The sequence below is a fragment of the Capra hircus genome, chromosome 1 (genome assembly GCF_001704415.2).
Source record: "Capra hircus breed San Clemente chromosome 1, ASM170441v1, whole genome shotgun sequence".
Lineage (NCBI taxonomy): Eukaryota > Metazoa > Chordata > Mammalia > Artiodactyla > Bovidae > Capra > Capra hircus.
Genome location: NC_030808.1, coordinates 96,633,029 through 96,649,385, shown reverse-complemented (window position 1 = coordinate 96,649,385; position 16,357 = coordinate 96,633,029). Strand labels below are relative to the sequence as shown.

Sequence of the window (16,357 nt, the reverse complement as noted above, 5' to 3'; positions counted from 1 at the left end):
GTCCATACAACTTTGTATCCAGTTGTAGGAGTGTGGACATTCTGAAGTCCACCCAAGGACCCAGATTAGGAATCCCTGCTTGAGATGTTCAAATTAAACTTTATGAAAAGTATGGGTTTAATTTAGACTGGAACTTTTATAATTGTGTTTGGGGCTCAGCTATTTTAAAGTGGCGCCTCACTTTGTGTTTTGGTATTATTTCTGAAAACATTGGGAGGAAAAAAATCTTTTGACATGATTTTGATGTTCTGATTTGCAGATGGAAGTAGGATTTAAATACCTTCCTCTAGAAACTTACCACGGTTTAAAAACTTGAATCAAATGAGTTAATTTTTCATTTTATTTTAGATTTTACTCTGCAGAAATCAGTCTAGCATTAAATTATCTTCATGAACGAGGGATAATATATAGAGATTTGAAATTGGACAACGTGTTGCTGGACTCTGAAGGACACATTAAACTCACTGACTACGGCATGTGTAAGGTGAGGGATGTTTCTAGTTATTGAGAAGATCTCAGCAGCTCAGGAAATTGTTTTGGTCAAATAACTTTGCATTCAAAACTGGGGAAATAGTTGCTACTTTGTGCTAAAATGGCAAAAAATATCCGAAACAGAGATGGCTGTACTGATCTCCTGTCCATTTATGAAATTCCACATTTTCTATGAAGTTACATGTGCTGTAAAAGTTCATTTCTTTCTATTGTCTGTATTTTTTTATCTTGAAAGTCGTGCTACTATTATATAAAATCTGTAGGTAAATACTATCTACAATCCCAGACTTTAGCACAACACCTTGCATATCATCTTCCAAGCTTTTGCCTTTTGATTGTGACTCTTTATAATGCACTCAAGATTTTCCCAGGGAATCTAACATTCTTTCATATTTAAATATCTGACATAAATATCTGACGATAGAGCAAACTTAAGAATTCTAGATATTCTCAGGACATGTCCTTTATTTCTGAGTGTTTTATTCATTTTGTAACAGTGTTTCATTTAAAGTTTCAATCTTTTTTCGGAAAATGTTCAGGGGACTACTCTCCTTGTCAGAATAACCAAGACAGAATTTTCTTCACATGGTGAATGTGGTAGCAAGCCTGTGAATGTGAGTGTGTGAACTGCTTCTCCCCATTCACCCGAGGGAAGTGCCTCTAGGGCCTCTTTTTTTTTTAATAAATTTTTTGAAATTTATGTTTGGCCACACTGGGTCTTTGTTGCTGCACACAGGCTTTCTCTAATTGCAGTACACGGGCTTCTCATTGCGGTGGCTTCTCTTCTGGAGCACAGGCTCTAGGCGCCTGGGCTCAGTAATTGTGTTGCAGGGGCTCAGTTGCCCAGTGGCATGTAGAATCCTCCTGGACCAGGGATCGAACCTGTGTGCCCTACATTGGCAGGTGGATTCTTAACCATTGGACTACCAGGGAGATCCCAGCCTGACTTTTTTATTCAAAGGAATTTGAGCATCCTGTTTTGCCTAGAAGATGTTAAAGAAAACTTATTACTTGATCTTTTGTTACTCTTAATGAAAAATAATACTGGTTTGTTACATACTGTCATTCTTTCCAGAGAGCCTCAATCAATTTAATCAAGATCTTTGATAAATCTTCTAGAGATTTTTTTTCAGTAGTTCTTTAAATTCGTTGTTCCACTTACCTCCCTTTCTGCCTCCTTCTCCAGGAGTTGTTTAATGTTATTAGTAGGGAATGATCCCAGAATTTGAACTTGTGTTCAGAGACCTTACCAACAGTACTTTGTCTCTTTTCCAACCTAACACATTTACACTCAATGTTAAAGCTTGTGGGAAATAAGTCCCCTGGAAATTGGAATGTTCCTATCTTATGACTTAAGAGTCAGTATTTAAACTTGCCTAAAGTCTGACCTTAGGCAAATATTAGATGAATTTTTACTCCTTATAATTATTCTTTGGGAAATCTAAAACACTAAGATTTTTTCCATAGTTTTTCCAGAAATGGTTTCTTTAGGTTTATTTAATTTCTTCAGTTTCTCACTAGATGTTTTTATATAAGGAATTCAGAGAATAGTGATGACTGGAAGCATATGAAAACTGCAGTTAACATCTTCAGAGTTATGTTTGAAATATTTTATGGATATTGATTTTTTAATTGACTGGAAACTTTAGCTATTTTATAAATTGATGTGCCTCCAACTATTTTTTATCAGCAAGGGGATTTCATATCTATTTTATGCTATAATTTGGCTGATAGACCTACATTCAGATATCCAGTCCAAAGCTGAGTGATTTAGTACAGCTCTTTTACAGGTTAAGACTGCATCTCCTGCCTCTGACTCTTACCTGGCAAGTGTATGTCATAAACCATCACTGTATGTCAAGCCATTGCCATTAATACAAAACAACTTAAATCCCATTCATATTTCTTTGTACAGGCATGCCTTGTTTTACTGTGCTGCACAGATACTGTGTTTTTTACAAATTGAAGATTGTGGCAACCCTGTGTTGTTAGATGATGGTTAACATTTTTTAGCAATAAAGTTTTTAAAAAAATTTTATTGAAATATATTTGATTTACAATATTGTGTTTAAAGTATCTTTTAGTTAAGGTCTACATTTTGGTTTTAGACATGATGCTGTTGCACATTTAATGGATTACAGTGTAGTGTACACATAATTTTTATGTGCACTGGAAAATCAAAAATATTCATGTGACTTCACTTATTGTGATATCTACTATATTGTTGGGATCTGAAACCAAACTGCAGTATCTCCATGGTATGCCTATATATAAAAATAACATATATACCCCTGTTGCTGCTGCTAAGTCGCTTCAGTCATGTCCAACTCTGTGCAACCCCATAGACGGAAGCCCACCAGGCTCCCCCGACCCTGGGATTCTCCAGGCAAGAACATTGGAGTGGGTTGCCATTTCCTTCTCCAATACCCCTGTTAGGGATCTTAAAAAAACCCTCGAAGTCACTATATATTACTAAGTATTTCTTCTAGATATTTATATTCATATTATATGCAATAGTGTAAAATCTGAAGAAAAATACATACCCCATACCAGGAATATCTCTGCAGAAATTCATAAGAACCTCATATAACAGTGGTTGTCTCTAAGAAGCTGAAACTGGATATGTCAGACAAGAATGGGAAGACAACTTGATTTCTAGTCTGTATTTTCTCCCTCTTTTTGTTTGGAATTTTGTACCATGTAATTTAACAATAGGGAAATGGTTAAATTCTAGGTACATATGTTGAGTTGAATTTTGTAGTCATTAATAATAGGAAATCTATAATTACATGGGAAATTACATACTTACAAAGTAAAGAAAAAGCAGATGTTTAATTGTATATTTAGTATTATTCAGTTTGTATTTATTTATTTTTTTTTACTGTCACAACCTCTTTATTTACTCATTGTTTATGAGGTAATTTCAGTTTCTTTTTTTTTTTTTTTTTTTTTAACTTTATTTTACTCTACAATACTGTATTGGTTTTGCCATACATTGACATGAATCCACCACGGGTATACATGTATTCCCAAACATGAACCCCCCTCCCACCTCCCTCCCCATAACATCTCTCTGGGTCAGTTTGTATTTAGACTTTTATTGTTTTTCATTTTAATTGAGATGTGGTTGATTTACAGTATTATATATTTCAACTGTATATCATGATTCACAGTTTTTAAAGATTGTACTCCATTTATAGTTATAAAATGTGGACTATAATCCCTGTGCTGTACAATGTATCCTTGTAGTTTATTTATTTTATACTTGGTAGATTGTACCCCTTAATCCCCTGCCTCTGCTTTGCCACTTCACTCACACCACTGATAGCCACTCACTTATTCTCTGTATCTGTGAGTCTGATTTGTTGTTTTATTATATTCATTAATTTTATTTTTAAAATTCCACATATAAGTGATAGCATACAGTATTTGTTTCTCTGTCTGACTTATTTCATTAAACATAGAACCTTCCAAGTCCATGTTGTTTATGGCAAAATCTCATTCCTTTTTGTGGCTGAGTAGTATTCTAGTAGTATTTTATAAATGATTTCCTTTGCTGTGCAAAAACTTGAAGTTTGATTAGGTCCCATTTGTTTATTTTTGCTTTTGTTTTCTTTGGCTTAGGAGACAGATAAAAAAATATACATATTGGTACAGTATATAGCAAAGCATGTTCTGCCTGGGTTTTCTTTTAGGAGTTTTGTGGTTTCTAGTCATAACATTTAGGTCTTTAATCTGTTTTTATTTTATTTTTGTGTATGGTAGGAGAAAATGTTCTAGTTTTATTCTTTTACATCCAGCTGTCCAGTTTTCCCAAAACCACTAATTAAAGAAACTATCTTTTTTCCATTGCATATTCTTGCCTCCTTTGTCATAGAATAATTAACCATAAATGCTTGGTTTATTTCTGGACTTTGTATTTCTGTCCCATTGATTTATATGCCTGTTTTTGTGCCAGTACCACACTGTTCATTACTTTAGCTTTGTAGTATAATCTGAAGTCAGGTAACATGATTCCCCTAGCTTTGTTCTTCTTTCTCAAAATTGTTTTGGCTATTTGGGTAGACTGTCTTCCTATTGTTGATTTATTTAATTTCCTTTTGATCAGAGAATAGTCTGAATGATAATAGTGCTTTGAAATATGTTGAAATTTCCTTTATGCTTTGTATTTGGTCACTATCCCAAATGTACTTTAGAAAGGATATTTAATCTCTGTTTTGCATGTAAGAAGTCTCTGTCTCCCTCCTTTTCCCTTTTCCCACACATACACACACATATATGTATTCTGTATGTGTATATACTATACATATTTTAAACTTTAGTTTTTGTTCAAATCTCCCTCTGCTTACTAATTTTTTGTCTGTATGATCTTTTTTTTTTTTAAGTATATATAGATGTTTTAAAAATCACCTTCATGATTGGGGATTGTACTATCAGTCTGGGCTGCTATTACAGGATACCATAGGTTAGGTGGCTTAAACAACAAACATTTATTTCTTATGGTTCTGGAGATTGAGAAGTCCACGATCAAGGTTCTGGAAGATTTGGGGTCTGAAGGTACCCTTCCTGCTTTGCAGATGACTATCTCCCATTGTATCCTCACATGGTGAGGAGACAGACAGAGAGCTAGCTCTTTCTCTTATAAGAACATGAATCTCATCATGGGGCTCCAACCTCAGGACCTGATCACCTCCCCAGAGGCCCCACCTCCCAGAGCTGTCACATTAGGTTACCACCATGTGTCAGGGGCACATAAACATTCAGACAATAGCAGAGATTCTGAAATCCTCTGAATTATTTTGTTCTTTTTTACTAGTTGTATTTTGAGGCTGTGTTGTTAGCTACATTCTAGTTTGTTTTAGCTTCTTGGTGATTGTTCATTTGTTGTTGTGTAGTTTCTCTATTTGTGCATGTTAGTGTGTTCTACCTTAATTTCCTCTACCCTGTAGCTATTAGAATACAAAACCAATAAATGTGTGACTTAGGAGAAATGACCAGAAGGGAAACAACATAATGCCAGTCGTGATTGTGCTAGGAAGTGGGATTTAAAAGCTTTTCTTCATAAAATTTGCTTCCTTTGATTCATGCAATTTACATTTTTATATTATAATTTTACTTGAATATAAATTATTTTGAATGCAGTTTTTATCTTAATTGAATTCTACTATATCTAATGAGGTCAAGTTTTCTTTAAGGTATTTAGTAGCAACCTGTGGTTTTAATAATAAAAGCAGCTGTGCTAGTGATATTTTATTTAAGCTCAATATACTACCTATGGATGCTAATCTTATATGAAAATGAAATAAAAGAGGTTAATTTAAAACAAATTTTGCATCTTATTATTTTCTTTTTTTTTTTTTTTTTAATAAAAGGAAGGATTACGGCCAGGAGATACAACTAGCACTTTCTGTGGTACTCCTAATTACATCGCTCCTGAAATCTTAAGAGGAGAAGATTATGGTAATAATTTGGTGGCATTTTGGCCATGTGATGGAAGAGTGGTTAGATGTGATACCAATTGCATTATAGTATACTGTAGTATTTCAGTACTGCACTTATTAACATAAACTTTCTTGATCATCTTAAAACCTAGTAAAAACTCCAAATTCTGAAATCAGAAACAGTGGGACTTTGATAGTATTTGGGGATGCCAATTTGAATATGGCAAGCACTTAAGAGTACTGGCACTATGCTAAGCAGTTTGCATATATTAACTAAGTTAATCTAATTCTCTTAATCCTATGAGATAAGCACAATTAATTGACATTTTACAAACGAGGAAACTGGTAGACAAAAACGTTAAATAACTTGCCCAAGGTCATGTAGCAGGAAAGTGGCAGAGTTGGGATTTAATCAACCAGGTAATTTCAGAATCATAAACTTCTGTAAGATTGTTCAAATTTCCTGGGGTATTTCCCCCAGGAATCTGAAAGATGGAGGAAAGATTCCCTGCTTGTCAAAAACCAGAAGTTGTGTTTATCTTAAGAAAACATTTGGCCCTTTGGGTTCTGGCCCTTTGATTTCAGCAGTTGTAAAGGAGGATGGCTATTTCTGATAGCTGCTTATAATCTGGTTCCAGAGTCCTTTCAGGATCTTTAATCAGGTAGCAGAAGATCAAGTTTCACACCAAGCAAGGTTATTTCAAATACAATTTAATTATGTCCTCAAAACAAAGTATTAGAGGCAGGCTCTTGAGTCTATAATTACAAACATATTTGGTGGGACAAAGTGTGCAGGATAATTTGTATAACTTGGCATAGACATATTGGTCTCTGCAGCTTAGTGTAACCAATGGGAGGAGAAACTTATGTTTCATTTTCTATATTTTACAGTTATCGTTTAGTTACCTCCCTTCTTTGATAAGTGAAATGTTCTTGTAATCCTCGATGCCTGCCATGATCATTATAATGTATTTCAAGTTTACTTTTTCATTATGTCTATTTTTTTAATTATGTAATAAAATTAATCTCAAATTACTGACATTTTAGAATGTGGAATGGATAATTTATTGCTTTAAAATTTCATTTTGAAGGTTTCAGTGTCGACTGGTGGGCTCTTGGAGTACTAATGTTTGAGATGATGGCGGGAAGGTCTCCATTTGATATTGTTGGGAGCTCCGATAACCCTGATCAAAACACAGAGGATTATCTTTTTCAAGGTAATTTGCAGTATTTTACAGAGTCTCTGTGAATAACCCATCCTAAGGGATGAATGAAGACAGCTATAGTTATTACTTTCTAGTAAGAAAGAGGAAGAATAATCTGGACAGTATACCCCTGAACACATGAGGCTCTGAGTTTGTTTTTGTTGTTTTGATCTATCATTACTACTGCTTAGTTTTTGGTCCCATTTGCCAGTTGCCTGCTCATACTCAGAAACAGCAAAGAGGTGACTTCAGATTGTACATCACAGAGATTGGAGGAAGGAACTGTGCGGCTGGAGAGGGCAGTCTTTTCACCTGTGCTACAGTGCTGAATGCATAAATCCAAGAGCAGTAATAGGAAAAGTCAGAGTACTAAGGAGATAAAAAGGATCAAAAGGTGAAGGAAAGAAACTCCGCAGTTGGAAATACAAAGAACTGAACAGAACAGAAACAAGCAGACAAGCACAAGGACCCCAAACACACCGTCCAGAGAAGTGTAAAAATTGCCATAAAATTCTACATTTAATGACTAAGGCCATCACAGAAAATGAATAGATATTTCATGTAATAGGAAATCTAGCTTGCGTGTGAAAACCTCGAAAGACTTTTAACCTCCTTAATTAGGGGTGTGCACATTAAAAGTTAATGGGCTTCCATCTCATACTTACACATTTGGCAAAAATTTTAAAGTCTGACAACACCAGTACTGGTAAGGGTTAATAACAGTGCTGGTGAGGATATGAAGCAACTGGAACTCTGGTGGATGGAGTGAAAACTGACATGACAACTTTGGAAAATAATTTGGCAAAGTCTAATACAATCGAATATAGTAATGCATGCCACACATCTTACAGATACTAATCTGTTTAAGCCTTATAACCCTCCTATGAGGGCTTCCTTGGTGGCTCAGTGGTAAAGAATCTGCCTGCCGATGCAGGAGATGCAGGTTCCATCCCTGGGTCAGGAAGACCCCCTGGAGGAGGGCATGGCAACCCACTCCAGTATTCTTGCCTGGATAATCCCATGGACAGAGGAGCCTGGCTGCAGTCTATGGGGTTTCAAAAAAGTCAGACACGACTTAGCAACTGAATAGAAAACAACAGCAACACCCCTATGAATCAGGTATTCAGATAAGGCAACAGACACAGTAAGGTAGTCGAAGAATAAAACCTACGCATGTAGTGATCAAAACTGTTCAGAGTAGAGGCCGTCTCTGAGTAGGAAGGAAAGGACTGGGACTGGAAAGGTACACAAGATGCTTAGATAGTGTTTGTAATGTCTGTTTTTTTCCTGCTGGAATGCCTTAAATATCTTATAATAAAAATATAAAGATGAAACCCCTGTAAAAGTTAATTATAATAATGCTGTATATTTTATCTTCCTAGTTATTTTGGAAAAACAAATTCGCATACCGCGTTCTTTATCTGTAAAAGCTGCAAGTGTCCTGAAGAGCTTCCTCAACAAGGTATAAATTGTATATAAAATCTTTAGTGATTTCTCTCTATACAAATGGCACTGTTAAGGAGAGTTTCAGGTGACATAAAATTCCAAAACATCAAAGTGTATAATTTTTCCATTAGATCTGGAACTTGTCTCTTTACCAAAGGGTACCTTGACAGAAAGAGATCCTGAGATGTGTCGTCCTTTCCATTCTGCCAGTATAGTTTACCCCTAGCTTTATATTACGTATGGTGTTTGTTTTGTTTATTTTTTGGCTGCGCTGGGTCTTCACTGCGGTGCATGGACTCTTGTCTGATTGTGGCACTCAGAGCTGCTCTTGTTATAGAGCATAGGCTCCAGAGTGTGTGGGCTCATACGTGTGGTGTTTTTAATGTAAACAAAAAATACCATGTGCTCAATTAGAGAAAAACGGCATTTTGGGGGATAGCCTCAATTGCACCTCCATCTCTATTTTTTCAGTTTCCTTTAGATTATTATTATAGAATGTTTTAACTTATTCAGTACTTGGTGCAGTAGTGTTCCCTGCAAATTCTCTTATCACAACCCTATAATTAGATAATATTCAGAAAAAATAAAATGCTGACGTGCTGTCTCTTTAAAAAATCTGAACACCATTCTGTCATTGTCTGTTGCAGTTGATAGGCTAGAAGATTTTTTTTTTAATATCTTTATTTTATTTGCTTGCACTGAGTCTTAATTACAGCATGTAGGCTCTTAGTTCCCTGACCAGGGATTGAACCCAGGACCCCTCCATTGGGAGCACAGAGTCTTAGCCACTGGACCAGCGGGGAAGTCCCTAGAAAAGTTTTAGGATCTAAAATTACAACTCTGAATTATTCTTATTCATAACACTCTAACACCAAATATGTAGGTTTCTTTCCACACCACCAACCAGTTTTCCATCCTCTTACTTTAAAAATCTTGTTTAAAAATAAATGGTAGGTTAGAAAGTAGGTTGATGTGCGTTTATTTTCTGAGATAAATAAGATAATGAGTTTTAATAAAATAAGAAATTCAAGCTTGTTTTAAATGAGTATTTTATGTGAGGAAAGATTCAAACTGGAAACCTTACCTTTAACACAGTGAAAAATGAAGCTGAGAAGCGTCAGTATGCAAAGCAGAATACCTTTTGCCACAGAGGAAAATGGGAACATGTTCTCATTCACGATAGTTGTATAATTTGCAGGCTGCTTCTCAGTCCAGTGATTCAGATAATGGTTGTATTGTTATTGTACACAAATTACGGTTGTTGCTATAACTGGACACAGGGCTTTTAAACTGAGCTAGAGACAAACTGGTGAAGTTCGGGGGTTTGTGTGTTTTGAGTATCACTCTAGCCCGTGTCAAAGAAAGAGTTGGATGCTGCCCAAATAATTCTGCTGCTCTCTGTCTTCTTCCCACTTTTCTTTAGCAAGGTGTGGTGACATCTCTCCACTTGAGTTACAAGGATAGCTGGAGAAGAGCTGTGAGGAAATCTTGCTTGTCACAAGCATCAGATACTCCTTTGAGTATCTAGTGTTATATTTTCTAGAAATGAAAGATAGACCATTCTGATTTCAGATATAAAGGTATCATATAACAGACACAAAACACAGGTCACAGAGGTGATTTATTCTGAAGCAGAGTATTCACCCAGCTCTTGAAACATTTCCACCATAGGACCCAAAGGAACGATTGGGTTGTCATCCACAAACAGGATTTGCTGATATTCAGGGACACCCATTCTTCCGAAATGTTGATTGGGATATGGTATGTAAATTTTGATTGTTTTATATATTGTTGTTGTTGTTGTTCAGTTGCTAAGTCCTGTCTGACTCTTTGTGACCCCATGGAATGCAACACACCAGGCTTCCCTGTCCTTCACTGTCTCCCAGAGTTTGCTCAAACTTATGTCCATTGAGTTGGTGATGCCACCCAATCATCTCATCCTCTGTTGTCCCCTTCTGTTGCCCTCAATCTTTCCCAGCATCAGAGTCTTTTGCAATGAGTCAGCTCTTGGCATCAGGTGGCCAAAGTATTGGAGCTTCAGCATCAGTCCTTCCAATATTAGTTTTCGTTATTTTCTTGGGCCAAAATTTATTAATGTAAGAGAATATTGAAAAACCAGTGTATCACAGCTTAAATAACTTAAAACCACTCTCTAAAATGCTTTTTTAAAATTTTATTTATTTTTTAATTGAAGGATAATTGCTTTACAGAATTTTGTTGTTTTAAAAGCACTTTAAATGACAGAAAACAACAAAATTCTAAGTGCCTTTTTTTTTTTCTAAGTGCTTTTTAAAAAGCGTTTAAAACTGTGAAAGCTTAGAACATTAGTTTAATGGAGCAGGTTGTAGTAGTACTGGGGCCTGCATCAGTGTTCAGATTTGTAAGTTAGTTCCATCATATGAATATTGTAGAACCCGGCCCAGGGACTCACTTTAATAAGACTGGGAAATACCTGAGGACAGGGGAGAAACACAGAGGTGGAATTTTTCTAAGAATGTGGGCTTGAGCTGTCATCCATTATGTCTCTTCTAGATGGAGCAAAAGCAGGTGGTACCTCCGTTTAAACCAAATATTTCTGGGGAATTTGGTTTGGACAACTTTGATTCTCAGTTTACTAATGAACCTGTCCAGCTCACTCCTGATGATGAGTAAGTATTTCTGTAGACTGAAATATTTTTAAAGTGCTTTGATAGTCCCATTTGTTAATAACTACACAGTGTTCCATGATCAGATTATCTTATTTTACCTAATCATCCAGTTGCAGGACATTTGAATTATACAGTTATAAAAACAGTACTTGTCATTTTCTACTTTGCTGACACGTGTTGTCTCTAATTCTCACAGCAGTCTTACAGACCTCGTTGTTGTCCTCTTCATTTTACAGACGAGGAAACTGAGGCTCAGAGAGATTGAGCAGGGTTATGCCGCTGTGAGTTGACAGAGCCAGGATTCAAACCCAAGTCTGACTAAGGCCTGTGCCCTTTGCACTGCACTGTGCTGCTTCCCACTGTGATAGTGACCATCTTGGTCTGAGTTCCTGAGTATTACCTTTAGATAGATTCCTAGAAGGGGCATTAGGTCAAAGGGGATGAAGTTTTTAAAGCTGTTGATATGTATTGTCAAATTACTTTTTAAAAAGGTCACACCAGTGTGTCAGACCCAGGCAACAGTGATCTGACATACTTGTGGTGTTTATATCTTTTAAAGATACGGCTTAGAATAACTTGGGGATATTTGATCCTTCAGCTGTTGTTAACCGATTCATTCTGTCATGTCATGGAAGCCCTTTCTATTTGGCAGTCATTTTACTTTAACATCTGGTTAGTTCTTATCACATTCCTCACCGCAGCTGTTCCAAACTCTACATTTTAGAAGCCTTCCGTCCTCCCCCCACCGCCCCCCCACCCCCGCCTCCATCACTCTAAGTGGATTAACCTTGCCTTGAGTGGACTGCCAGGGTTGAGACCTCCCTGCTGTGAGCTTGCTCCCTTTCCAGCCATCACCAGACCACCTTGCATCTCAGAATTGCTCTCTAACTCGTCCCAAACTTTTGCTGCTTCCTGCTTCTTGGAAGGCTGTCCCTCTCAGGCATGGGTAGCCTCCCACTTTGCTCAATCTGTTTCCTTCATTTCCTCCAGGATTCATTGTGCCAGTTATCCCCATTACTTCACCTTCCTTAATTTCTCTTTTCCGATTTCTTCTCTCAGCTTATAAATATGCTCAAATGCGGTAATTTTCCCCACTTCTTTGAGCCACCACATTTTTCTCTCACCTTCTTTTCATCTACAAGCTTTTTCAGAAATAGTTAATAGATGCTTATGGTAAAAGAAAAATAAATCAGCACTGTCTCTATTAAATTCTTTCAAAGTAGTCAACATTGACTGTCTTACACTTTCTTGCTGCCAGCACTTTAACTTCTTACAATTGAACCTACTCCTTAAGCTTTTAAAGGTTGAATTGGCTTCTTAATTTCTAGATTTTAAAGCATTTTTTGATCTGCCCCATCTCCTCCAATGTCTGTAAAGCGTCTGACACTGATGGCCTGCTTTCGTTGGCGCTGTCCATCCTGGTTCTGCATTATCTCTTGAACCACTTGTCGTCTTATTTACCCTGTCCCCTTGAGACTAGGATGCTCCATGCATCTATTCATGACTGCCTTCTCTTTGCTACATGCAGTTTATACCTTGGAGATTTCAGCCAGCCCCATAGCATGGAAACCAGCTATTAAATGCCTCCCAGCTAAATTGGCAAATAATTGTTGACTAAAGACACTAGTAGACAGTAAGCCTTGATTATTTTTGAATGTGTTGTACTTAGCATAGTGCCTTTTGTCATTATTTCTCACAGCAGTGTGTATTAGAAGGAGCACTGGATTTAATCAAAAGATGGAAATTTGAATCCCCTCACCGCCTCTTAGCAACAGGGTACCCTGGGTCTGAGTTACATAACTTCTCTGAGCCTGTGTCTGCTCATATTGCCTACTTCCCAAGGTTGCTGTAAAGAATAAATGAACAATAGTTTCTAAAGCTCTGAGCCACCACCCTGTTATGTCCCCTGAGCTTCATTTCCCCTTAATAGTTCAGACTCTCTCCTAGTTTGTCAGATAAGCACCTCAAACACCTGAAGTGTAAATTGTTCACAGTCAGGTCCTTGTTTTTATTTATCCTTTTCTGCTCATCGTACCGCCATGTATTCCTTTATTCAGATTCAGTTATCTGAGTCAGTGGTTGTTGGGGCCAACTTTTCCTTACCAAGCTGTATAATACCTTCTGCTGCCAAGTTCTTGTCTCTTTTTCCTTTACTTCCTCACTTATGTCATTTCTAATTGGCTCTTTCTTTACTTTGCAACCCTTTCAGTACATACAAAGTACCAACTCCTTTAATCAGAACCCTTCAGTAAACTCCTGCCTTGCCTAGCAGGTAAAATCTGTCCCCTTGGTGAGTAATTCGTCTCCCATCATCTGCTCGAGCATGACTTTCTAGCCATATCTCTCCCTATAGCATAAGCGCCGTGTTTTCATCAGGCTCAGTTACCCACCACTCCCTGATAGCATGCTGTTAACATTGCCTCTCTATTCCTCCTTCCTTTTCACCTGTTGAAATCTTCCCCACCTTTCAGAGCTCTCTCAGATGTAATCAGACCTTTGATAGATCAAGACGGACCTCTTTAGTGTTAACATCACTGGCTCCTTTGAGCTAGCCATTACCTTCGTTCCAGCGTCCTCTGCCACTCAACACCCTTCTATTCCTGCGCTCCAACTCTAATAAATTACTGACATTTCCCCAGACTTACCGTAGTCTTTCATAATTCCATTCAGTTAGTGTTTGTGGAATGATGCTGCCTTTTTTTTTTTTTTTTTGCATTTCTTGATTTTGCCAAGTAGAAGTCACGTTTTTCTTAGAACTGTGGTTAGAGCAGGGCTTAGTCTGTTGTGTAGGAGACTTAGCAGGTACTGTTTTGTTGTATGAAGTACCTTCCCTCTTGAAGGAAGGGACCATATCCTTTGTAACTTTGTTCTCTGCAGTATGATAGGTACATTTAAGTACTGAAATATTTGATGGTAATACTCTTGTATACTTAACTAGAAGCCCAGTGTAGCAGAATGCCAGCCTCTCTGCTTCCTGTGACCCACTGCCTCCCTGTGGTGGCCCTCTGAATCTTTCAGAATACTTCCTCCAGTTTTTTTCGTTTTGGTTAACTTCTGGGCTTTCTCTTCACCATCTTCCATCTGGTTGTTGAAGTGAAAGTCGCTCAATCGTGTCTGACTCTTTGCGACCCTGTGGCCTATACAGTCCACTAAATTGCATGCTGATTCAGACCTGGGTGTTCACCTATAATTATGAATGTTGTTTAGATCAGAAACTAAGATTACCTAAGATTGTGACTATTTGTGCCTTTTTTATTCCCAGTCTTCAGTTTTGGACTACCTTTTGGTTCCACACTTGCTCGTGGGATTATAAGGCTCTTCTGATTTTCAGTACTGCTGATTCTTCTAGAAAATGTTTGGGGGTTAATCTAAAAACTTGTAGATTTTCCCCCCATAACTTATAAATTAGCCTTTTTTTTAATTTTTAATCTTATTTTACCATTTAAGTAAAAAAAAAATCAAAGAAATCTCGATGGTGAACATTATTTTTCTTTCAACAGTGACATTGTGAGGAAGATCGATCAGTCTGAATTTGAAGGTTTTGAGTACATTAATCCTCTCTTGATGTCTGCAGAAGAATGCGTCTGATCCTCCCTGCTCAACTGTGCGTTTTGCTTGTGTTGCCGTTTAATGCATGGATAAACTTGTTACCAGTCTGGATGCAATGAACCATTTTATATTTTTCACCTACAGAAAAAACACTCAGTACCTTCTGTTGTTGGCTGTAAGAGTCAATGGTTACATCTCAGTGTAACTACGAAAAAAATGAAACTACTTTCCAGACAGTCGTGTCAAAATTTAGTGACACTGGTCATCCAGCAACCTACTGATGAATAATAAAGTTGTCTCTTTTGTTCAAAAGAAATACTCACTAAAAAGAGTGTCTGTTGCATTAAGGGACATGGTGGGGTTATATCATAAACCTCCTCATGGGGTCATTTAAATATTTAATTTTGGAATAAAAGAGTAAATCAAAATACAGCTTGTTATATTACCTGTTACTTTCTGAGTTCTTCATGTTTAAAAATTCAGCTGTAAATTCTGTCATTGCCTTAGAAGATTGACTTATTGATTTTTAAGGCAACAATTATTAATGATACAAGATGTTGCTTGCTTAGAATTGAGGAATACAGATTCTTCTGAGGAAGAGAATGGACACATTTTATTAAGAACCAGATTCCAAATTATTCGCTGGCTGGCTTTGAAAAACTGATTCAAGTGATTTCTTTCATAGTGAGGGGTTAGCTCCAGAGTTGGTCCCTGCAGTGGGAACTGTAACTGGAATGTTAATGTAGTTCAGAGAACCCAGACTTCTGTTCAGTGGAACACTTCTCAGTATATATATATATATATATATATATATATATATATAAACTTAGACACACAAAAGTGCAATGGTAATATTTATTTTTTATTGGCAAGTAAATCCCACAGTCTCTTTTTGTGATTTGATCTAAGTAATAAGGAAGCACTAGCTTGTTACCAAAAACTTGTAAGAGCACTCCATTATCCAGTGGACACAGAATGTATACTAATTTTTCCTTGTAATTCAATATACAGGAAAATAATTTATATGCCAAATAGTGTCTTAACCACGCTTGTTTTTTCCCCAAACCGTACTTTCATATCCTGTTTTGGAGCCTTCAGTGAAATTCAGGAAAAAAGAATAAACATGAATAAATGTTCAGGATATGCACACACACTCACACTCATCACAGTTCCAACTGCTTGAGTGAGTTTTAGTTAAGTAGCTAATACATGTAATCAGAGTAGAATACATATCAGGGGCAGAGTTCTTCAGATTATTTTTAATATTAGTGCTTAACAATTATTATTTAAAGTGATGCCAATGATAGTATCCTGTTGTTTATTTTTAAATATTTTTTTATGAAAAGGGACTTAAAAAATAAGCATGATCATTTAAATTGCTTATAAATGTCCAATCTTAGTAAAATGTAACTTTTAGGAAAGATACCTAGTCTTAAATTTAAAATGACTTAGTATATGTAGGCATTTAATAAATTGTCTCTTTTTTGACGGGGTTGCTACATTTCATTTGAAATGTAATTTTTCCAAAGTTTCTGTCCATGTACTACTCTCTTTTCTTTAAATAAGTCTGAAAGCA

The 16,357-nt window shown here is 36.6% G+C and overlaps 1 protein-coding gene across 1 annotated transcript in view; it reads left to right on the top strand.

Moving 5' to 3' along the window:
- PRKCI (protein kinase C iota) overlaps window positions 1–15,573 on the top strand; it is a 69,501-nt gene extending 53,928 nt beyond the window's left edge. The window contains exons 12-18 of the mRNA XM_005675332.3: window positions 349–484; window positions 5,865–5,952; window positions 7,025–7,150; window positions 8,521–8,600; window positions 10,256–10,345; window positions 11,117–11,232; window positions 14,733–15,573. Of these exons, the coding sequence (XP_005675389.1) occupies window positions 349–484; window positions 5,865–5,952; window positions 7,025–7,150; window positions 8,521–8,600; window positions 10,256–10,345; window positions 11,117–11,232; window positions 14,733–14,820 (724 nt within the window). The 3' untranslated portion in view covers window positions 14,821–15,573. The remainder of the gene's footprint in view (window positions 1–348; window positions 485–5,864; window positions 5,953–7,024; window positions 7,151–8,520; window positions 8,601–10,255; window positions 10,346–11,116; window positions 11,233–14,732) is intronic.